This window comes from Leucoraja erinacea, chromosome 23 (genome assembly GCF_028641065.1).
Source record: "Leucoraja erinacea ecotype New England chromosome 23, Leri_hhj_1, whole genome shotgun sequence".
Classification (NCBI taxonomy): Eukaryota; Metazoa; Chordata; class Chondrichthyes; order Rajiformes; family Rajidae; genus Leucoraja; species Leucoraja erinaceus.
Genome location: NC_073399.1, coordinates 6,388,725 through 6,412,661, shown reverse-complemented (window position 1 = coordinate 6,412,661; position 23,937 = coordinate 6,388,725). Strand labels below are relative to the sequence as shown.

The following is a 23,937-nucleotide window of genomic DNA, read 5'->3' as shown; positions in this document are numbered from 1 at the left end:
ACCATTTCACTTAATATCTTTTATTGTACAGAAAACATTCTGATTTTAGCAGCTACAGCCTTTAAAAGCAACTTCCTTTTCATTGAGAGTGTGAATGTTTTAATAACATCAATTCAACTAGAGGACATTTATCACAACTTGCACAATATTCAAAGCACAAAGTGGTAAATAAGAAACATTATGTTGTTGCAAATACAGTTTAAATTCATATGAGGGAACTTTCACATGAAAACATCTTAAGTAACGGCAATTTGGTCGGACGACATGCTGTTTTGTAGAAAACGACAGTGTATAGAAATTCAGAATATTACAGAGAAACTGCATTATTGTAACAAGGTTATTGGTTTATGAAACCCAACTGAATGTAAGATATACAAAAAGCATTTGTGCTTTAAAAAGTTGTGGACCTGTTAGTCGTACACTGATAAAATGTTCCCTGGTAATATTTAGTGATACTATCATCAAATGTTGTTATAATATATAAACAAGCAGAGAATAGCACCAAGAGAGCTTGATCCTGCAATACCATGTTAAGATGCACAGGATTGGATCTGTATCCTGTATCTGCTGAGGTCATTTGGAATGTTTCTATCACATGTAAGGATCAGCAAGGTCAAAAACAGCATGAGCAGCTTTTCCCAAAAGGAAATTTGCTTCTTTGTCCTTCATAAGCCTGAGCAAACTCCACATATTGTTGGTTAATCATCAATGCCAAAGGAACATTGAAATAGTTTGCTTCTTAAAGTGAGATCAAGTGATGGGGTTAACACAAAATCACTATAGGTTTTCTCCATATTGCACCTTTCTATTTAGCGCCCATATTCTGCCACGTTACTTTGTGTCAGGGCAGCAGCCTAAAACAATCTTAATTGATAGCATTCCCAATATAAATTGTGTTGGATTTGGACAACTGTAGATAAATATCAAACTGAACATATTATTCCTGCATTCAGCACATTTTCACTGTAATCTTAACTGATGGTGGTGGCTGCATTGATGGTGCTCTGAATGAACATTGCCATTTTTGGATGCTGCGAAACTGATTGTGTTTTGGAAGTCTCGTTTAATGGAACACGATGATGGAGAATTTGGAGTTTGGTTCTTCACCTTCGTAATTCCATGGTCAATAGAATGTTAGTCCTAGCAAAAAGGATCAAGCAAGCTCAATGCTGATGGAAATGCTCTCAAGACAACTTTGAGTAGTTAATGGAGAACATGCCATTTATGCTCAAGTTAATTGTTGGTTGATGGATAGAATCATTTGTAGACCATTTGAAGAGTTTAATGTAATTCTGAATCAATCAATTAATTGTTACATTGATGCCTGCACTTTAGAGAGACTTTAGAACAGGAACAGCCATTTTGCATCTTCGGTAACGTCAAGTGGAACCAGACACATTTGTAATTCCTTGCTCATGATCTCCAAGAAATGAAGGATTCCAGAAGGAAAGGAAATGCTTTACAGGCTTATTTAGGCAGGAGACCATTTGGTTGACAAAAAAAAAAGCAAATAGAATTTGCTTCAAAACAGTAATACTTAGTGCACAAAGACTCAATTACAAAGATGTATTTACATCAAGCAAGCAAACCTGGAGGAAGACCGGAAATGTAAAGGATGGAATGAATAGAGGAAAAAAATAGTAGTCCCAAGTACCTCAGAGGTAGCTGTAAGGTGCCATCAAGTACAGGCTGTACTTAGCAGACGAATGGTCAAAGATGGAGAAGAGATGCAAAGAGGAGCACACTTGTGGTGGAAGCTATCCAATTATACAAGTATTAAAAAACAAATCACATTATTAACAAACCTCGGCAGAAAAAGATTAGCTATCCACAGAGTTTAATTTAGAACATGCTGAATGAACTCCCGTTCCATAACTTGGCTAATTTGATGGAAACATGTTTAACGATTAATGATTCTTTCACAAATTAAGTTGAAGCTCAGCAACATCCTAACAATCTAAAACCGAAATTCCAAACACATTCAAATTATAACTCGCAAAGCAAATCATTAACTGATCATTATCAGAATACACTGAACACACTTGGACATTAAAAGCCTGACCACTGCTCCTATATTTACCCTTTGACTCAAGTGAATTGGATCTGTGATATGTCCAGCTGTGAGGAGTATTATTTGCCCAGCTCATGGCTAGGAATGCCAGCCAGGAAACACAAAGTCAAAAGTCAGAACTGGTTTTCATGTGAAAGTGCCCATCTGGATCTCAGGACAAGCACTCTGCCCTGGTATCTGGAATGTAAGGAGGGTTGGGGTCCGGGCAAGACACAGAATTCATGACAGCTGAAGCACTTCTTTTATATACATGCTTAGCATGCAAGAGGAAGCTTTTCCACCATTGCTGGTGAATAGGCAGTTTGATTTGCAGGAAAACTCATACTAGCACAAAAAACAAACCGCTTGACATAGATGGCTAAATATTTAAACTTTTTTTGTTTCATATACACAAAAGGCACTCTGTTATGAGCTTGCACTGTGCCTTTCATTGCACTTTGAATCCTTGACACAATCCATCCACCTGAAGACCAGTAGCAGCTAACTGCTCAGTTAATGCCGGTGGAAAAGGGCAGCCATCCCCGCAAAGAGCGCACTCTATAACTCCATGTCCACAGGCCGGATGTGGCCTGTCTTGTGCTCTTTCACCCAGAGTTCTCTGTCCTTGGCAGGGTCAACCTTCTGGAGCAGCTGATCCACTGGTTCGATAGTCTAGAGAACAGGCAAGAAACAAAACGATACTGTCATTAAGCCGTTCGTTACAAAATGAGGAATTCCAGTGTCTAGAACCAGGCATCAAAATCTCAAAATTCAAGACAGGTGAGAACAAATGTCTTTGATTATATGGCAATAACAAGTTTAATTCAAAATACCAATCTATTTATTTTAATTCAGAGGGTAGACACAAAATGGTGGAGTAGCTCAGCACGGCAGACAGCATCTCTGGAGAGAAGGAATGGGCGATGTTTCACGTCGAGACCCTTCTTCGGCCCAAAATGTCGCCCATTCCTTCTCTCCAGAGATGCTGCCCGCCCTGCTGAGTTACTCCAGCATCTTGTGTCTATCTTCGGTTTAAACCAGCACTTGCAGTACCTTCCTGCACAGGTCATTCAGAGGGTAGAGGGTATATGGAACGAGCTGCCAGCTGAGGTACTTGAGGAGGGGACCATAAACAGCATTTACAAGACGCTGGCACAAGTACACGGATAGGAAAACTTTAGAGGATATGGGCCAAATGTGGGCTAACGTGATGAGTTTAGATGGGGCATTGTAGTCGGCATGGGGAATTTGGGCCAAAGGACTATTTCCATGTTGTATGGCATCATATAAAAAAAACGTATCTACAAATGTTTCATTGGTTTTATGTTAATTTTTTCTTTAATCATTTACTTCTCTGAAGGCCGGAGACAATTAGAATGTCAAGTCGGACATAAAGACAATCACTGAGCAAGGAATGAAGCAACTTAACAAAGCAACTTCTGTCTGATGGGCAATGATGGCTTTGAAAGTGCTGTACCTGACCCAATGGCCAAGGCTGTTGGTAATCTGGCAACATGTGGAATAACAGTAAGAAATCTGGAAGACTGACCATAGAAGGCAGACACACAATGCTGGAGTAACTCAGCGGGACAGGTAGCTCCAGCATTTTGTGTCTACCTTCGGTTAAAAACCAGCATCTGCAATTCCTTCCTACATGTCTTGTACCTTAACATTGGTTTCCTTGAACAGTCGAGAAAGATCTAGTAACAGATATCCCATGAATTCATCTTCCATGACTGTAGCTGTGTTTAGAGTTGCCAAAGGGTTTGATTGCTGCAGACTACCCACATAAAGAATATTTGGGAAGGAGAGGCTCCTCTAAACCTCACCACTGGAAGACAACTCACAATTGGGAGATGAAGGTCAGGTCCCCACTTGCTGAAATTATCCCACATGGGTAGATGCAGAAATGTTGCCCGCGACTTGTGCTATTACCTAATGTCGTTTGTTGGCCACACACCATTTGATTGAAAGTTACAGCACAGAAACAGGCCCATGGGCCACCAAATCCATATTGATCATCGATCACCCGTTCGCACTAACTCTATTTTATCTCACTTTTCCATCTGCTTCCGACACACTGGGGGGAGATAAACTACAACTCAGCATGTCTTTGGGATGTGGAACTGTAGCACCCAAAGGAAACTCATGTAGTCACATGGAAAACGTGCAAACTCCACAGGGACAGCACCCAAGGTCAGGATTGAACCCAGGTCTCTAGTCGTATGAGACAGCATCTCTATCAGCTGAGCCCCTGTGCTGCTGCCCCTGTTAACACCTACAGTTTACCCATACCAATTCCTCTCATTAAATTAAAATCAGGAGGTAACATCAAAGCAGAAACCTAACCATGGAAGCCTCACTTTATCATAGTCACTGGCAAATAATTACAATCACGTTCCTGCGATCAGGATGTGGAATGCCACATGAATGCTTACATGACTTCTCAGCTTAAAACATCTGCAGGCCACGGACCACACAGGTAACAAACTCAAAATAGTGGAGCACCCAGAAAAACAAAATCCATTGCTCAGTCACGACCCGGTTCAAGCTGTCATTGAAGGGCAAGGCTGTAAACCTCATCCAAATTAATACCATCCAGCGCTCACATCTTCCAATGTACATTGAAAAAGACTGGAAGCACCGAACAGCAAGTGACTGGACCAACATTGGCCATTTTGCCCAAAAGCCCAGAATCGATGCATTTCCAGCAATGTGATCCAGTCTATAAAATCCAGTAGACTGTAAGTTAGACGGCAGAGTTAAATGGGAGGAAACCATATCCACCAGTAAGTCGCCCAAACCTGTGATATTCCTGCACCAGACCAATATAGCCAGTCATTAAACATACTCTGTGACACATGCACCATCAGATAATTTTTTGGCATTCCGTAAGCTTATTTTCAGCTCCAACTAAATGTCCCCCTCGACTTAAGAATCTGACACCCTGAAGTAAACAGGCCCACATTTTAAGGAGCCACCTGCTGCACAAGTTTCACAAGCGCAAAGGAAAAATCAAAATGCCTCTACACTCATCAAACAGCCTGAGGAAACTGATTGCCTGGGAAAGGCTAGATATAGATCTAATATGTGTCCTTGTTTGACTGACTCCAGAGACCACATTCAAGGATCAGTGACAAAGAAGGTTTCCAGTTAGGCATTTAAAAAATAGCAGTAGAAATCTAGTGAACAATGCAGTATTCGGACTGTAGACTTAGTTGTTGATGAAAAGCAAAATGAAAGCTAAGCTAATTTTTTTGTAAATGGCAATGAATGGAAAAGAAACTGTTCTGCAAAATTTATGATTAATTTAAAAGGCTCTCGTATGTGTTATTGTCTGCATCAGACAACACTGGTTGTGTGTGCAACTAATTGCAGTCTTTCATTCGCAATGAGTTGCTTACCTATGGGCCTGTCCACTTAGGCGACTTTTTAGGCGACTGCAGGAGACTATGCAGTTGCCACATGTTCGTGGGGAGGGGGGGTGTGTGTGTGTGTGTGTGTGTGTGTGTGTGTGTGTGTGTGTGTGTGTGTGTGTGTGTGTGTGTGTGTGTGTGTGTGTGTGTGTGTGTGTGTGTGTGTGTGTGTGTGTGTGTGCTGTGTGTGTGTGTGTGTGTGTGTGTGTGTGTATGTGTGTTCCACTCTGACAGTCGCCGTTCCTGTTCCCGGACAACAGGCGACTGCTGGCAACATGCATGCTTACTTTCAGTGACTGATCTACAAGCGCACCCAGGTCTTGTTGCACCTCCACCACCAATAATCTGCAATCCTGTTCTTGCCACCAAAGTGGATAACCACACATTTATCCACATCATACTGCATCTGCCATGCTTCTGCCCACTCTCCCAACCTATCCAAGTCACCCTGCAGCCTCATAGCATCTTCCTCGCTGCTCACACTGCCACCCAGCTTTGTGTCATCCGCAAACTTAGAGATGTTACATTTAATTCCCTCGTCTAAATCGTTAATATGTGTTGTGAACCACTGGGGTCCCAGCATCGAGCCTTGCGGCATCCCACTAGTCACTGCCTGCCATTCTGAAAAGAACCTGTTAATTCCTACTCTTTGCTTCCTGTCCACCAACCAGTTCTCTATCCATATCCTTGAATCTAGTACTGCCCTGCAGATCCACAGAGCCAACACATTCTAATACAGCGAAGGAACTGTTTAATAAGAGCATTTCCTGAAATACTGTTCCCATTTTACATTTCCAAACCAATGAAAATTCAAGTGAAGCAGATTTTTCTGTGCAAATGTTTCTCAGCAGTGGCAATAGTGGCAAAGTTTTCCTTACACTTTGGTTGAACATGTCTGTCTCATGGCGAAGCTGTGTGTACTGACAGAGGTGCTGCCGAATCATCTCAATCCTTTCAACCTCCAACCTCTCAAGGTCCTGCAAGATCCAAAACAAACAGAAATATTAGAACGAGCTTGATATTAACATTCAATTTCAACTCAATTGCAATCAGGTATTGTCTTTCAGCTGACTGGTTAGCATGCAACAAAAACCTTCCACTGTACCTCGGTACACATGGCAATAAACTAAACTGAACATACCCCATGTTGTTGCAGTGATTGGCATGGCTTAAAGTTTTGAATATTGTCTTTGATAGATAACCATATAACAATTACAGCACGGAAACAGGCCATTCTCACAGAGAGTTATGAGTCTGGAATTCTCTGCCTCAGGTGGAGGCCGGTTCTCTGGATACTTTCAAGAGAGAGCTAGATAGGGCTCTTAAATGTGGCCCTTGTGGCTAAAGGGATCAGGGGGTATGGAGAGAAGGCAGGAACAGGACTGAGTTGGATGATCAGCCATGATCATATTGAATGGCGGTGCAGGCTCGAAGGGCCGAATGGCCTACTCCTGCATCTATTTTCTATGTTTCTATGTTTCTATCTCGACCCTTCTAGTCCGTGCCGAACACGTATTCTCCCCTAGTCCCATCTACCTGCGTTCAGACCATAACCCTCCATACCTTTCCCGTCCATATAACTATCCAATTTATTTTGAAATGATAAAAACGAACCTGCCTCCACCACCTTCAATGGAAGCTCATTCCACACAGCCACCACTCTCTGAGTAAAGAAGTTCCCCCTCATGTTACCCCTAAATTCTGTCCCTTAATTCTCAAGTCATGTCCCCTTGTTTGAATCTTCCCTACTCTCAGCTTATTTCCAGATGGAAATAATCCTTTCAAGTTTCAAACCAAATTATGACTTTACTGCCAAAAGTGGAGACGATTTAGTCATAAGTAAAATAAATAGAATTTATCCACAAAACAATGGATGGGTTGTACCCAATGACACAGTCCCTGCCTACATGAGCCTTCCCCCAACAGAGCCCATCTAACCCTACCAGAGATCGTTTTCATTTGTTTCTCAGTCATAAACCTTTCTGACCTCCTTAATTACAACTTATGTTATTTGCTTCGACCGCTGCTTTTGGTGGCAAATTCCATATTCTGACTTCTAGATTTCTAACTCCCTGATCCAAGCTGGAGATAGGCAAGAGGTTGGCAATAACCTCTCAGTACTCAGCATACTGTTACCTATTCAATGATGCTCCTAGCAACATCAATTACCCCCGCCCCCCCCCCCCTCCTTCTGCAGGCTCCTCCACATGGAACATCAGATACCTGTTCACTTAGAATGAACAGTGAAAAGGTCACTATCAGTGTGGAGTGTTTCATGGTCCTCACCCCACATTAACTCTTGGTTTGCCATGTTTCAACCTCGGGGCTTGAAGAAACGATGTTGTGATGATTTACAAATGTCCTCTCGGTTGATGATAATACATTGGCAGCCTTTGCAAGCACTTGCTATTTTAAACAAGTTATCATGGAGGGAACGTTTTAAGGCTAGCTGCCTTCTTTAAATGGCCACTGAAGCTGATGGAGAGTAAAATTTGATGGGCATCGTAACCAGTCACACTGCCAGCCTGGCTCCAAGCAGGGTTGGTTACAATTACTGCCTTACTGCCTGGTTTACATATAGGAAAGTCCCAAACAATCCAGTCAAGGCAACTTCTCTACTTCCATACGGGACCTGGCTTTCCCTATTATTAAGTAGAATCCTAGTTTTGTGATTTTTTTTTTCACCACTTTTATCAAACAGCCAGCTGCTTCCAAGGTTCTGATGTGTATTTTCAAAACTTCGATTTCCACAAATTGAAATAAGCAACAGATTCTCCTGGAGGTCTGGCGACTGGCAGCAGCATACTGGTGCATAAGGCCAGTCCGGCAGATCCCTGGTTAAAACACAGTGAGTGGGTTAGGCTGCACAAGACAGATTCAATTATTCATGTTGCATTTCCAGCTCCTGCGGCAGGTCTTTGTGAGCTCACCGTCTGCCTAACAGGAAACAGATGTGAAACACACGCCGTTAGCTACTCTCCTGAACGCAAAACAGGAAGTGATAAAAATGCTTTTAATTTTATGGCACCACTTGTTGAATCATAAATAATCACCCACACGACACTGGGCATTACGACATGCATGCTGCACAAACAGACAAAGCCACAGTTAGACGCATCACTTCAAGTAAATTGCATTGCCAAGGAGTGAAAGAGATTATTAATCATGTATCCAAAGATTCAAAATAAAGATTTGCATTTACGTGCATGAGGGAACTGCAGATGCTGGTTTACACCGGGGATACACACAAAATGCCGGAGTAACACAGCGGGACAGGCAGCATCTCTGGATAGAAGCAATGGGGGACGTTTCAGGTCGAAACACTTCTTCAGACTGAGGACTTACATTTACGTGGCTGCAGAGCTCCTGAAGTCCATAATGGCCAAAATGTATATTTTGCATTGCAGTCACTACTGTCATGCATGAATGGTAGTGCTCATGTTAGCCAATGCAAGCTTCCATACACAAGGGTAATGGCCAGATTGTTTTACATAGAACAGTACAGTACAAGAACAGGCCCTTTTGCCCACAATGTCTGTGCCAAACAAGATGCCAAGACTCAGTCTCACCTGCCTACACATAATCCATATCTATCAATGCCCTACATATCCATGTGCCTTTCCAAATGTCTCATAAATGCCACTATCATATCTGCTTATCCCACCAGCCACCGCAGCACGTTCCAATGCCACTACATACACACACACACACACACACACACACACACACACACACACACACACACACACACACACACACACACACACACACACACATCACACACACACACACACACACACACACACACACACACACACACACACGATATATATATACATATACACACACACATATATATATATACACACACACACACACACACAACAAACCCCCCCCCCCCCCCCCACCCTCTCAAAATATACTATGCCATTGGGGCAGTTTTGAACCTAATTTGCCACTGGTCACCATTTTGACCAGGCTGACATTTTGTCAATAGCTTTGCTAAGATCCACATACATTGAATACAGCAGAGCAAAGAGTGCAGTCATGTGCTTTAGTAGTAGGAATAAAGGCATAAATAATTCAGAAATCTGAGGTGCAAAGGGAATTGAGGGACCTGGTGCAGGATTCCCAAGAAAGTAAATTAGCAAATTGAATCAGTAGTAAGGAAGGCGAATGCAACGCTAGCATTTATTTCGAGGGCTACAATACAAAAACAGGACTTCCTTACTATAAGGCTTTTTAAGGCACTGGTCAGACTGCATTTGGAGTATTGTGAGCAGTTTAGTGCCCCATATCTGTGGAAGGATGGGTTGGCATCACCAAGGGTCCAGAGAAGGTTTACAAAAATGATCCCAAGATTGATTGGATTAACATATGATGAGCCATTGAAGGCACTGGGCCTACACTCGCTGGAGGGGGACCTCATTGAAACACACTGAATAGTGAAAGGCCTGGATAGAGTGAATGTGAAGAGGATGTTTTCACAAATGGAAGAGTCCAGGACTAGAGGCCATAGCCTCAGAATAAAAGGATGTACCTTTATAAAGGAGATAAGAAGGGATTTCTTTCGTCAGATGGTGGTGAATCTGTGGAAATTCATTGCCATAGGTTGACAAATTCTTGATTTGTTCGGTTGTCGGGTTATAGAGTGATGGCAGGAGAATGGGGTTGAGAGGGAAAGATAGATCAGGCACGATTGAATGGTGGAGTAGACTTGATGGGCCGAATAGCCTTATTCTGCTTTGAGAACATGAATTTATGAACAGACAGGCTACAAATGCACTGTCCTCAGCAACTGTCTAATGAATTATTAATCCAATGTAGTAGTAATTGCTTAAATTTGGTCATCTTTTCCCATTTCAAATCTTTTCCTCAGGGGGCTGTAGGCTGAAGGTTGTAGGGTTTCTTCTCAAGAAAATACATTCAATATCATTTGGTCAATTATTCAATAACTAGCACGTGAGCCATTTACACCCAGTGAAATATTGCCTTGAAAATAAAGAAATGATGATAACAATAATAATAATAAGGAAGTCATGCTATGTTCATACCAAAGATCAACATATCCCTGTGGAGTAAAGGGTCTGTCCCACTTGGGCCTTCACTTATACGACAGGCCAGTAGTGACGGTCCCGCGAGAGTCGCGCGCGTTATCATGCGCCCGCACATCTGGAGAGCGTGACGTCATTTGAAGACGAACACAAAATGCAGGAGTAACTCAGTGGGACCGGCAGCATCTCTGGAGAGAAGCAAGGGGTGATGTTTCGGGTCGAGACTCTTCTTCAGTCTGAAAGAAGGGTCTTGACCCGAAACGTCACCCATTGCTTCTCTCCAGAGATGCTGCCGGTCCCGCTGACTTACTCCTGCATTTTGTGTCCATCTTCAATCTTCTGGGCCCGGCTCTGGGAGAAGAAGTGGGGGCGGATCCGGACCGCAACGGCCGTGAGCCCCAGGCCGAGTTCGGCGATCGTTTGCCTGCTTCTGCTGCTGTTGGAAGTGAGACGTTGCGTCGCGCCAGGGTCTTGGGCCTGTCCCACTTTGGCCGTCAGTTACGCGACAGGCCGGTGGCGTGCAAAGATTTCGTGCAGGACGAAGTCCACACTCCTCCACTCCACTCCACGCGCTCGTCCCCGCGCTACCCACATGCTACCCACGCACTGCCCACACGCTAGCAGGTCACGTAAATGGCACGCAAAAGACAGCCAAGTGGGACTGGCCCTGAAGCATGCTGGTGACAAGTTGATTGGCTTTGCTGAAGGGAAGGTGGAAGAATATTCTGCAACGGTGGTTGAATGGCTTTGACCATTCTCAGAATTGTTCCCGTTCTTATGTTTCTTTTTCATTGTGATGTAAATCTTTTAAGTTCCATTTCAAATATTCTAATTGTTCTGCTTTTTTTGTCTTGTGGCTTATAAACTATTTTTTGCCGTGGAAGTTGCAACTACCATGTAGCCACAATATCAGTCCACCCAGTGCAAACACTGTGAGTCATACCTGGTCAGGTATGAAATTAAAACTCAACACAACTCAGGCCCACCCTGTGCAAGAAGATGTCCGCAAGTGAACGCTGCCAACCAGCACACGCAAAGGTGCAGGAGTACCTGCTGAGAGATGCTGATGAAAAAGATGAAGCTGAAGATGAGTTCAATCAAATGTCCAGAAAGCAGGCCAGGGAATGTGGAAGGTCCAACAGGCGAAACTGCATTTAATGGGCAGCATGTTGGTGCAGCGTTAAAGCTACTGCAGTGGCGCTGCGGTAGTGTTATTGCCAGAGATCTGGGTTCGATCCTGACCACGGGTGCTTGACTGTACTGAGTTCATACGTTCTCCCCGCGCGCAACCTGCTTCCATTGTCTCTGTGATCTTCGGTTTCCTCCCACACTACAAAGACCTGAAGGTTTGTGCGTTAATTGGCTTGGCATAGGTGTAAATTGTCCCTAGTGTGCGGGGTTTGCAGACGGTGGGCCGAAGGGCCTGTTTCTGTGCTGTACCTCGAAACTAAACTACTTTAATACAAGAAGTCTCACAGACAAATTCAAAGCATGGATCAGAACATTGGATTGCGATATTATGGAAGCATCGCTGAGGGATGGATAGCACCAGCAGATCAATATTCCAAGCACAATATTCAGTGCTGGAGGCCAGGCAGTTGCACCGTTGATAAGGGAGAACATCAGGGATAGTACAGAGAGAGCCCATCCCAGGGAGAATATGGGTAGACCTTCAAAATAAAAAAGGGCTAATCACTTTGATGGGCTTGTACTATAAACCCTCAAATAATCAGCAGGGATTAGAGGAATAATCTAGTAGGGAAGTCACAGATGGGGATGGGAATAATAGGGTTATGAATCATAGGTGATTTTCACTACTCTAATATTGACTGGCTATCGTGGCCTATAGGGCTGCTTTCAGATTAACTAATTCATTGATTAATTTTGAAAAAGGGATTAATCACAACCATTAATGACTCACTTTGCCACTCAATGAATCACTTCATAATTAAAACCATTAAGATTCAAAAATCTAATTATTGTGTTTTCCAAATTAAAACTCATTCTTTCTTTGGCTAATTGAGCTTTATTTCACAAACATACTTTAGACTTTCATTACACAATTTTGTGAGCGAGAGGCCATCAGCACTAAAACATCTTTCAGATTCAACTGAGCTGAGAGGAATCATCGTGAGTGCTCTGTATTGTTTTGTGTGTTTGGGCGTTTCAATGTGCTTTCCAGGATAGCCATCTCTTGCTTCAACATCTTCAGAATGTCTTTGGAGTTTCAATACGACTCCACTGGCTCCGGCGTCTTGACGTTCTTTCAGGAGAGAATGACATCGAGCTCTTCTCATTTACTTTGCTTCACAGTGCCCTCAGCTTAATCATTCTCTTCCCAAAAGCCGTCCCCATATCCCAGTATTTTCTTCAGCTCCTGCTTCATTTCTTCCTGAATATTTGTTCCAAACTTCATGACCATGTCACCCACTCTCTCTCTCTCTCTCTCTCTCTTGTACGTGGGGTTTTCAAACCTCGTGCTTTCCAGCAATTTTTGATGTTGACACTTCTGGCCAAAGTTGCAAATGGAATTCTGTCTAAAGCTGTCAAACGTTCAAAACCAAACTCAGATGTTTCTGTTGATTTCTTTTAGGAACGTGAAATAATTGTTCCCCGATTTGTACGGGCAAGAATGGCAACTGACTTGTCTGAAGACACTGGGTCAAGTTTAAAGGAATCTTTGTGTTCAAGATGAGATTTGAATGACAAATTATATTTTAAAGGTGCTTCCTAATGCTTGCACTTCACTGAATTCCTGTTGTTTTAGTTTGTTACAAAGGTGCGTCCAATGTCCGATATCTTGCCTAGAAAACCAATCCAGTTTTTCTAAATGTACGAAATTTTCTGAATGCATTGAACTGATATATTATATTAACGTTTTTGCTTAGCTTTACTGGATAGACTGACAGAAAAGTTACCAAACATTTATTTACAAAACAAGGAATTCTCGTACCATCCTATTCTAGTAGCTTCAGAGACGAGCGAGTTAGAAAGTTAATCACTTGAATCGATTAATCATGGGTGATTAATCATTAATCCTTTTTTTCTTACACTAATTAATCACAGCAGTTTTATGCCAAGGGATTAATTGAGGCAGAAATTGTGAAGCATGTCCAGTAAAGGTTTCTGATGCAATATTTGGATGGCTCGAATAGAGGCCCTTGCAGAGATATTTAAGGGCCTGTCCCACAGGCAATTTTTTGTGGCAGAATTTTATAATTTTGTCAGTCACAGGTGAGGTTCTGCAAGACTGGTGGATAACCAACATTGTGCATGTGTTTAAGAAGGGCAACAAGGATATCGAGGGTGCTACAGGTTTCTAAGCTGTACATCAATGGTGGGAATGTTATTGGAAAGGAAATTGAGAGGCAGGTTTTTCTTGCTTTTGGAAAGCAAGGACTGGTTGTGGATAGTCAGCCTGGTTTAATTCGTGGAAAAGGTGTCACAAATATGATTAAGTGATTTTTGAAGAGCTGACCAAGAGGTTTGAGGAGGTCAGGGCAGTCGATATTGTCTACTTGGACTTTAACAAGGTCCCACATGGTAGCTGACCCAGAAGGTTAGAATAAAACATTTAAAGAGACTGAAAGAAATTTGAAGGCACGTTTGTGTTCCAGCTGATATTTGAATGTCGACAGGGATGGCTGATATTTGAAAGTTGTTTCACAATGCTTTTGTTTTACTAAATTCCTATCTTTCTAGGTTCATAAGAAAGTTATGCCATACCTCGGACTTGAAAACCAATCCAGTTATTCGGCAACATGCTGATTGAAATGTTCTGAATGCATTTAACTGATTTACGTTTTTGTTTAGTTTTACTGGATAAACTGGATGAAAAGTTTCCAAACATTTATTTACAAAACAAGAAATTCTCTTAGCATCCTATTCTAGAATTAACTTCAGAGCAGAGAGTTTAGAAAGTTAATCACTTTAATTGATTAATCATGATTAGAGAAATGGGTGATTCATCATGAATCACTTTTTAATAAGAACTAATTAATCACAGCTGCCTTAGTGCTAAGGGATTAATTGAGGCAGAAATTGTTAAGCATGTCCAGTAATGGTTTCTGATGCAATGTTTAGATGGGTTCTAATAGGGAAGGGGCTACTCTCGATCTCCACTTAGGAAGTTAGACCAGGCTTTGTAAACTGCATTTGGAGTATTGTGAGCAATTTTGAGCACTGGGCCTGCACTCGCTGGAGTTTAGAAGGATGAAGGGGCACCTCATTGAAACTTACCGAACAGTGAAAGGCCTGGTTAGAGTGAATGTGGAGAGGATGTTTCCACAAATGGGAGAGTCTAGGACCAGAGGCTGTAGCCTCAGAATAAAAGGGCCTACCTTTAGTGAGGAGATGAGGAGGAGTTATTTTCAGTCAGAGGGTGGTGAATCTGTGGAAAGCAATGCTACAGAAGACTGTGGTGGCCGTTAATTGATATTTTTAAGGCACAGATTGATACTATATGTGTCAGGGGTTATGGGGAAAAGGCATGATAATGGTGTTGAGAGGGATAGAAATATCAGCCATGATTGAATGGCAGTGTAGACTTGATGGACAGAATGGCCTGTTTCTGCCCCCATCACATGAGATCTCGCCAGCCGGGGGCTTTGACTTTGACTCTGACATGGGGGGGTGGGGGGGGGGAAGAGTGCAGTGGAGAGATAAGTTTATTTGGCCTTCCATCACAGCGATGTGATGGATGTTTATGTAAATTATGTTGTGTCTTGGGTCTATGTGTTTGTAATGTATGGCTGCAGAAACGGCATTTCGTTTGGACCTCAAGGGGTCCAAATGACAATTAAATGTATCTTCTTGTATCTCACATGGTCGCTGATCCAGAAGGCTAGAACAGAAAGTGTGGGTGAGCCAATCAGATATAACATCCAATGTGGGCTAGACCATGGGATGTAACATTGGCTTGGTGGAGGGAGGGAGGGAGATGGTGGTGGGAGATTCAAGGAGCTGGAGATGCTGGCTTACAAGGTGAGACCTAGTGCAGGAGCAACTCAGCAGGTCAGGCAGCATCTTTGTAGAACACGGATAGATGACGTTTTGGGTTGGAACCCTTTTCAGAATTTCTGGAGGCAGGGACAGTAACAACATTTGGACAGGTACATGAATGAGCAATGCATAGAGAGATATGATACCAATTCAGTCAAACAGACCAGTAGAGCTAGCAAATGGTTGGCCTAAATGTGCATTGCAAACAGTGAAGCAGGGTGCAGTGACCATGAAGCCTCTGTGGGGAAGGACCACAGTCTTGGGTCCAAACACCACTGGACTGAGGGACTGGGGGGTCTGGGCCCTACGTGGCAGTTTTTCACACGCTTCATGGGTGCATTGAGGAAACGCGTTTGTTAGTCTCACGTGACAAAACAATACATTGAGTTTAAAGAAAGATATGGATGATTCTGTTTTCTGGAATATTACAGGTACATTTTTTCAAAAAATATAGAACTGATCTGAATCAAAGTCAAGAACCTCTTACTCTTCAGATCAAAATAACTCTCATCATATGTGCTTTTAATCTCTATGAAAACGAATGACCAAATGTTGACCGGGAACAGGATCCTACTGAAATCACCCTCATCTGGATACGGTACTGAGCCAGGCCGATCTCCCGCCCCACGTTCTGTCAGAACATGCACGTGATCCACATGTGAGAGGCCTAGTCAGGTCCGGGCAGTCCCAGCGCCTCGCCCATATTCAGGACTCAATATTCTGATTGTGGTCTCTCCAGTTTAAAACCCATTCAAAAGAATGTAAGAAACTTACAGGCATGTGAGTTGACTAAATTAAGATGTTTACAGAAGTTTTTCTAAACCAGCAGCTACTTGGAACCGATTATAATTATTTGCATAAATTTTAAATGGGTGGGATTGCCGGCTGCCAAACCGTGTTTAGAAATGTGTGAGCACACTAGGTGCTTTGTGTGGTCTGAACCTTTTGTGAGCCATTGAGGGCGACAAGTTGGGAGGTCCTGGCAAGGAAAGTTCATTTTGGTCTAAGTGGCATCTTGTGGGGTTGCTACTAGTTCAATAACACTCGAGTGATGGTTACACAGTCTCAGCCCCCTGCTAGGAACAGCCCAGTGTACATCAGAGCATGTGTTCACAACTAGCAGATATGAAAGGCCTGAAGTAAAAACAAAATCATCAGACATCTCAGGGGAGAAATGGCTACCCAGTCTAAGTGGACCGTAAGCTAACTAATTCACAAACATGGTTGAGATAAACCTTTAGTGACATAGGATATATTCCAGTTGCTATCTGTTGGCCTAACGTGCCTGCTTGGTTCAGCATGTGATACTCCTGCACCTGCATGTAGCGGCATTGGGTTCATGCCAAGCTCCAGAGTTGGAAATGAAATATAACTGACACTCCAGCTACACGTCATGGCCTATTACACCGGGGACAGAATATAACATGAACCTCAGGCTGAAATCATTGCTGCTTAGTCAGTGGATGCAAGTGGACCTCACGCACTGTTTAAAGGGAGGAAATTAAGTCATATGACCAATGTATGTTGCCAAAATCAAATCAATTGGTCATGCATTATTTTTGGTGATGCTGCACACAGAGTAGTTTCTGTAATAATGCTGTCTGCACCTTAAACCTAATGATATCATTGTGAGATGTTGGGAGATGTCTTGTGAACATAATGAAACTCTGTTTAAGAAAGAACTGCAGATGCTGGAAAAATCGAAGGAAGACAAAAAATGCTGGAGAATCTCAGCGGATGAGGCAGCATCTATGGAGAGAAGGAGTAGGCGACGTTTCGGGTCGAGACCCTTCTTCCGACTGATGTCAGGAGGGGGAGCGTCGCGGGAAAATGAAAGGAAGTTGGCGGAGACAGTAGTACAGGTGGGAGAACTGGGAAGGGGGAGGAGAAGGAGGGAGAAAACAAGGGCTATCTAAAATTAGAGAAGTCAATTTTCATGGGGTGTAAACTACCCAAACAAAATATGGGGTGCTGTTCCTCTAATTTGTGCTGGACCTCACTCCGACAATGGAGGAGGCCCAGGACAGAAAGGTCAGAGTTTGCACTCTATTAACAGCAGGGAACATTCTCTGGAAAACCACGTGTGCTATTTCAACATCATCTCAAGATTGCTATCCGAAATATGTTCAGCTCTCCATCAATGCACAAGTACATTTTACTTTCTTTTATTTTCTCTGAAATTCAGGTGGCCTGAGGAAAATAATGTTTCCCAACAAGACACAAAACCTCAGTGGGTCAGGCAGCATCTCTGGAGAAAAAAGACTAGGTGATGTCTATATCTCTCGTTCCTCTTTCCTTGACTATCAGTCTGTTGAAGGGCCTCGACCCAAAGTCACCCATCCCTTCTCTCCAGAGATGCTGCCTGTCCCGTTGAGTTACTCCAGCTTTTTGTGTCTATCTTCGGTTTAAACCAGCATCTGCAGTTCCTTGCTACACATTGTTTCCTAACTGTTAGAACTGCAGATTCATTACAAGGATAATTAAACGACCAATGTTCCAATGGAATAATTGATTGATTCTCACCAGAGTTGTCGTGACCATCTCTTCGAACCATTTTGATTGGGTTTGGTTGTAGAGGTCAACACAGCGCATTAGTTCATCACCTGTAATCAGAGATTATATTCTTTAAAGGCTGGGCTAAATTAACACCTTTGATGATTTATCACAAATGGTTGTTTTTTTTATTAGACACACATCCAGTCCCACTCAATAATCTTGCAAATAGATTCATCAAGCTCTGCAACTCTCTGAATTGGGAACTCCTGTTTCTCTCTCCACATATGCTGCCAGTCCAGTTTTGTTACTCTACTGCAATTTGCAATTATCAAAAACCTTCAGCTATTGGGCCAACCAGGCTGGCCTGTGGCCACAAGGACGGAGGTAATTGCTGGGATGACAGGACTTTCGTAAGTTGATAGAATGGAGTGCCTGGGCGTATACTCTGGAATTTAGAAGGATGAGAGGAGATCTTATTGAAACATAGAAGATTACTAAGGGTTTGGACACGCTTGAGGCAGGAAACATGTTCCCGATGTTGGGGGAGTCCAGAACCAGGGGCCACAGTTTAAGAATAAGGGGTAAGCATTTAGAACGGAGATGAGGAAACACTTTTTCACACAGAGGGGTGTAAATCTGTGGAATTCTCTGCCTCAGAGGGCGGTGGAAGCCAATTCTCTGGATACTTTCAAGAGAGAGCTAGATAGGGCTCTTAAAGATAGTGGAGTCAGGGGATATGGGGAGATGGCAGGAACGGGGTACTGATTGTGGATGATCAGCCTTGATCATATTGAATGGCGGTGCTGGCTGGAAGGGCCGAATGGCCTACTCCTGCACCTATTGTCTATTGAGTCATCACCTGACATGTCCACCTACACTTACCCGAGCCAGATGTGGAGCTCACCTCACCTGCCCTCAGTACCGTCATATCGGGCATGATGTTGGTTACACAGCCACAGCTGGATTATAGACCTCCCCCAAACTCCCTTCTATTGACTTCATTTATACCTCACATTGCCTCGGCAAGGTCAGCAGCAGAATCAAGGACAGGTCGCACCCTCTTCTCCCCTGAACTGAATAGAATGCCCCTTACAAACGGCAAGGCTGGGCAACGAGCTTTGTTTTACCTTATAGGGATATGGATTTTAACAGATCTTAACACACACACGCTCGCACACACACACGTGCACACACACATGCACGCACACACACACGTGCACACACACATGCACGCACACACGTACACACATGCTCGCACACACACACGTGCACACACACATGCACGCACACACATGCTCGCACACACACACATGCATGCACACACACGTGCACACACGCACACATGCTCGCACACACACACATGCATGCACACACACGTGCACGCACACACACACGTGCACGCACACACACACATGCACACATGCTCACACACACACACAGGATCAAAATGCAGATAGACACTGATAGTTCACAAAGCAGCCAATTGGGTCTCAAATTTTAAGGAATGCATAAAAACATCCTTACAATAGAAATTGTTGACCAACGTATTTTGTTTCTCTGTACTTTGCTACGACAAACCTTAGCTTGTCCAAAAGTGCACAAATTGTGTGAGAATTTAGCAACTAAAGGGAGAATCAAGCGAGCTGGTGATGGTGAGGATTTTAGTTTTGTCAATGTAACATTAATATTGATGATGTTAAAACATCGTCAATACTCATGCTAAATGACCAAACCACACCATGCTGTGATAAATCAATGGTATTTTAAGGCATTTATAAGTGGCAAATGTTCAAACAAAATAATCATAAAAACTTAACTCCAGAAAGAGGTTATATGCCATATTGTGAAATAATAGAATGTGATTCCAGAGCACTAATGTTACGGTAAGAGCAGAGATTGGTGGCTACCTAGCAACAGAGAGAGGAATTTTTCTCAAATTGAGGTAATTGGGTCAAATGAAGAACAAGGAGCTAACTATATGTAGCTCCACAGAAATCTGCCCAGTTCCCAGTTTGTTGTGAAGCAATATCTGCAGAAAAACTGGTGAGCTTTACCTGCATGAATGTTGCTGGAGGCTGTGCCAGGTGTTGTGCAGGAGACACATCTTGTGTCCCATAATCACAGAAAGTAACAGGAAGTGTTTATTATGACCACAGGGTTCAACTTTACAAGCCAGGCCAGGAACAGCACTGCATATATTTCGCTAGGGCAGCTTACAATCCAGTGGTATAAATATTGACTGTTGCAACTTCAAGTAACCCTTGCTTTCCCTCTCTCTCCATCCCTCCCCCATCTAGTTCTCCGACCAGTGTAACAGTCTTCCTGATTAAATTTTATCTGTATGTTTTGTTATCAACCTCGCCCATCTATTTTACATTTTCCTTGCTATTAGTCCCCTTTGATATCTCGTTTTCACACACCCTTCCTTATCTCTGTGTCTCCAACTCTCGGTCTGAAGAAGGGTCTTGAACTGAAATGTCACCCAATCCTTCTATCGAGAGATGCTGCCTGTCCCGCTGTTACTCCAGCTATCTCTCAACCACTTGGGCAGAGTGCTGGCTTCAGGGAAGAGCAAACACCAACAGGTGGCAGCAGGTGGCAGCACTGAGAAAGATGCTGCACTCAGGCAAAGGGGAACCTGCCAAATCACCAGAAGTTGTGCCTGATCCGGATCTTCTGCAGACTAACCACTGGCACAGCCCATCATGAGTGTTTCATTGTCATATGTACTGACAGTAAAACAATAAAATTCTTACTAGCAGGAGCATAACAGGCCTCTAAACACAGTGCTCACAGATAACATAATACACAAACAAAATCAATAAATGAAAGACCCCAATATTAATGTATACCAAGCCAATTCACTGTTCTTAGAAACATAGAAATTAGGTGCAGGAGTAGGCCATTCGGCCCTTCGAGCCTGCACCGCCATTCAATATGATCATGACTGATCATCCAACTCAGTATCCCGTACCTGCCTTCTCTCCATACCCCCTGATCCCCTTAGCCACAAGGGCCACATCTAACTCCCTCTTAAATATAGCCAATGAACTGGCCTCGACTACCCTCTGTGGCAGAGAGTTCCAGAGATTCACCACTCTCTGTGTGAAAAAGGTTCTTCTCATCTCGGTTTTAAAGGATTTCCCCTTTATCCTTAAGCTGTGACCCCTTGTCCTGGACTTCCCTAACATCGGGAACAATCTTCCTGCATCTAGCCTGTCCAACCCCTTAAGAAACCCCTTAGTTTAGTTAATGTTTTATAGTGTTCAACAGCTTGATGGTGGTTGGGAAGAAACTGTTCTTGAATATGGAGGTCATGATTTTCAGACTCCTATAGTATGGTAGCAATGAGATGAGAGCGTGTCCGGGGTGGTGTGGGCCTTTGATGATGCTGGCTGCCTTTATGAGGCGGGAACTCCGCTATATATCCCTTCGATAGTGGTGCCGTCGGTACTCGTAATGGACCAGGCAGCGCACAGCACAGTTTGTAAACTCCTTTGTTCCTGGACAGTTGAATTGCTGAACCAGGCCGTGATGCAACTGGTCAATATGTGAATCGCAGCGTAGGGCTCAGTGCACAGTGTCAGACAATAGGAGAAAGGGGAAATGGATCTAGTGTCAGCCGACTAGATGTACATCAATAGAAGAGAAGAAATTTCACAGAGAAGAAGCAACTTTTATTTTACTAATAATCCCCAGTCAGGGCTTCTCCAAAGCAGTACCTCAATTATCATCCCATTATAAATAGAGATAGGGGAGGGGGTCGAGGCAGTGGGAAATGGCACCAACCCTGCAGTGATTAATGGAGTACTGGATAAACAGGTCTGTGGACCATGCATGCACCAACTGAGCCAACTCTACAGATCAATCATTGTGCCCACTGGCTGAAAGTTTTTACATGCGTTTATTAAATGCATTGTTTGAATTAACCCACATGATATCAGAGATCTGCATGCACATTCCTGAGAATGAAGGATGTAACACTGTGGCTACAGTGGTCTGAACCACAGGACGAAAATGTTCTGAGTGTGATGCAAATATCAAAAATCTTATAGTTCATGCAAGAACATTAATGCAAGAAGCCTGTTGAATGTTTGGTAATGTTTAGTAGAGTGTTAAATTTGTTCATGATACATGTATTTTTATTTCTATTTATTTTTAATGCACGCTGAATGGACACTGGTTGAGCAACGTTTTTTTGTTTCCTCTGGGTATGTGAATACTCAGGAAATGACAATAAAGATATACAATTTCCAGCTCTATATCCATAAAGCTCAAAGTCATCAGCACCGTGGCCAATCCGTGTAAATAAAGTTTAAAGTCAATACCAATCTTCAATGGTTATCATTGTCAGTGCACGGGCAGTGTTGCTTGTAAACAGATAGATCGTACAAGATCATACAAGTGTCAGGGTTAGACTGTTACCTTAGTTCGCACTAGGTGGCAGTGTGGATCTAGTATCTTGCAAATGAACGCTTCAATATCACACACAGCCTTTAATCATTTGTATTACAAACACTACCTAGCTCTGCTGAGGCAGTTTTACTGCTTAGCATCTGCTTTGCTATAATGATAACAGAATGCTGCAAGCAGCAATTAGCTTTTTGAAAATACTAACAGACTTTCCCTCTAGTCATTGATGCCTACCCTTGCTTGATGGTACATACCTCCTCTGCCTTGAGTATGCATGTCAATAGATTATCAATTGTTCATTCAATCCTGGAGACAGCATGACTGCATCTGATATCCACACAAGTGGTAGGTGATTATCAGGCAATAATCTCAAGGTAGAATTATGTGTGTTTTGTTTTACTACTACCTGTACTAGTTTATAGTGCATCACATTAAAAACCTCACTGCCTCCAGCATATCACCGGCAACTATGGCTATCAACTGAGCATATGAGGAAATAAGTCTATCTGCCAAGATTGTCATTGCAACAGAATGGAGATAGGGGTGGAGGGGGAAGCAGGGAATGCGTGCAGTGGAAGAGAGATAAAATGAAATGTGGGAAGAGACAAGCGGTAGCATGATGATGTGGAGGGTTGGACAAGGATGATGAGATGGGGGAAAAAAAATAAAAACAGAGGATTGGGAAAGGAAGGTAAATACAGTAACAACCATCCCCAGAGCAGTAACCTCAATCTGTTGTGCAGTGGTAGAGTCTGTTCAGTAATTTGTGTTTCCTCCCTGTCATGACCCTTTTACTTGCACTTGGCATTCTATTTCTCTCTCCTGTTGATATAAATAAGCATGATCATGGATTTGCAGTGTGGGAAGATTTAAGGCAACTGCTCTGAAAAAATACATATTTGGCCAAAAAAGAACATTTTCAAGCGGCAGTTTTACAATTACAACCTTCTTCATTCTCTCCGCTCATCACTTCACAATTATGCAATATTCCAAATAATGCATATTCCAAATATTTTCCTTATCGTAGTATTTCCAATAATTTAACTAAATTGATCATTTATATTTGCAACCCTCCAGAACGAAGGGTTAAGATAAGGTGTTCCGTATATACATTTTTAATTTATGATTTGACATTCCATTCCAACATGGAAATCCTCGGCTGGTTTTATGATGGGGTTTTCATTCCATTCTTCTGAACTAACACATGACTACTTTGCTGTAAGATCAAAGGAAAGACTGGAAGACGCGTAGGAAGGAACTGCAGATGTTAGTTTAAACTGGAGATAGAGTCAAAGAGCTGGAGTAACTCAGCGGGACAGGCAGCATCTCTGGTGAGAAGGAATGGGTGACGTTTCGGGTCGAGACCCTTCTCAGACATGTGCTGGAACCTTGGGAAGAACACAAAGAGCTGGAATAACTCAGCAGGCCAGGCTAAGTCTCTAGAGGTCCAGAGTTAAAAAAACTGCAGATGCTGGAATTTTGCCTAGATCCAATTCCTCCAGAGATG

The 23,937-nt window shown here is 42.9% G+C and overlaps 1 protein-coding gene across 3 annotated transcripts in view; it reads right to left on the bottom strand.

The window, feature by feature from the left end:
- Nucleotides 1-23,937, bottom strand: part of gas7b (growth arrest-specific 7b) — a 340,981-nt gene continuing 317,044 nt past the window's right edge. For 2 of the 3 annotated variants that reach the window (XM_055653719.1, XM_055653720.1), the window contains exons 12-14: nucleotides 18,045-18,124; nucleotides 6,345-6,443; nucleotides 1-2,722 (exon numbers count right to left, since the gene is read on the bottom strand). In XM_055653719.1, coding sequence (XP_055509694.1) covers nucleotides 2,609-2,722; nucleotides 6,345-6,443; nucleotides 18,045-18,124 — 293 coding nt within the window. In that variant the 3' untranslated portion in view covers nucleotides 1-2,608. Of the gene's footprint in view, nucleotides 2,723-6,344; nucleotides 6,444-12,524; nucleotides 13,064-18,044; nucleotides 18,125-23,937 lie in introns of those variants that run through there. The other variant, XM_055653722.1, reaches the window with a different exon arrangement.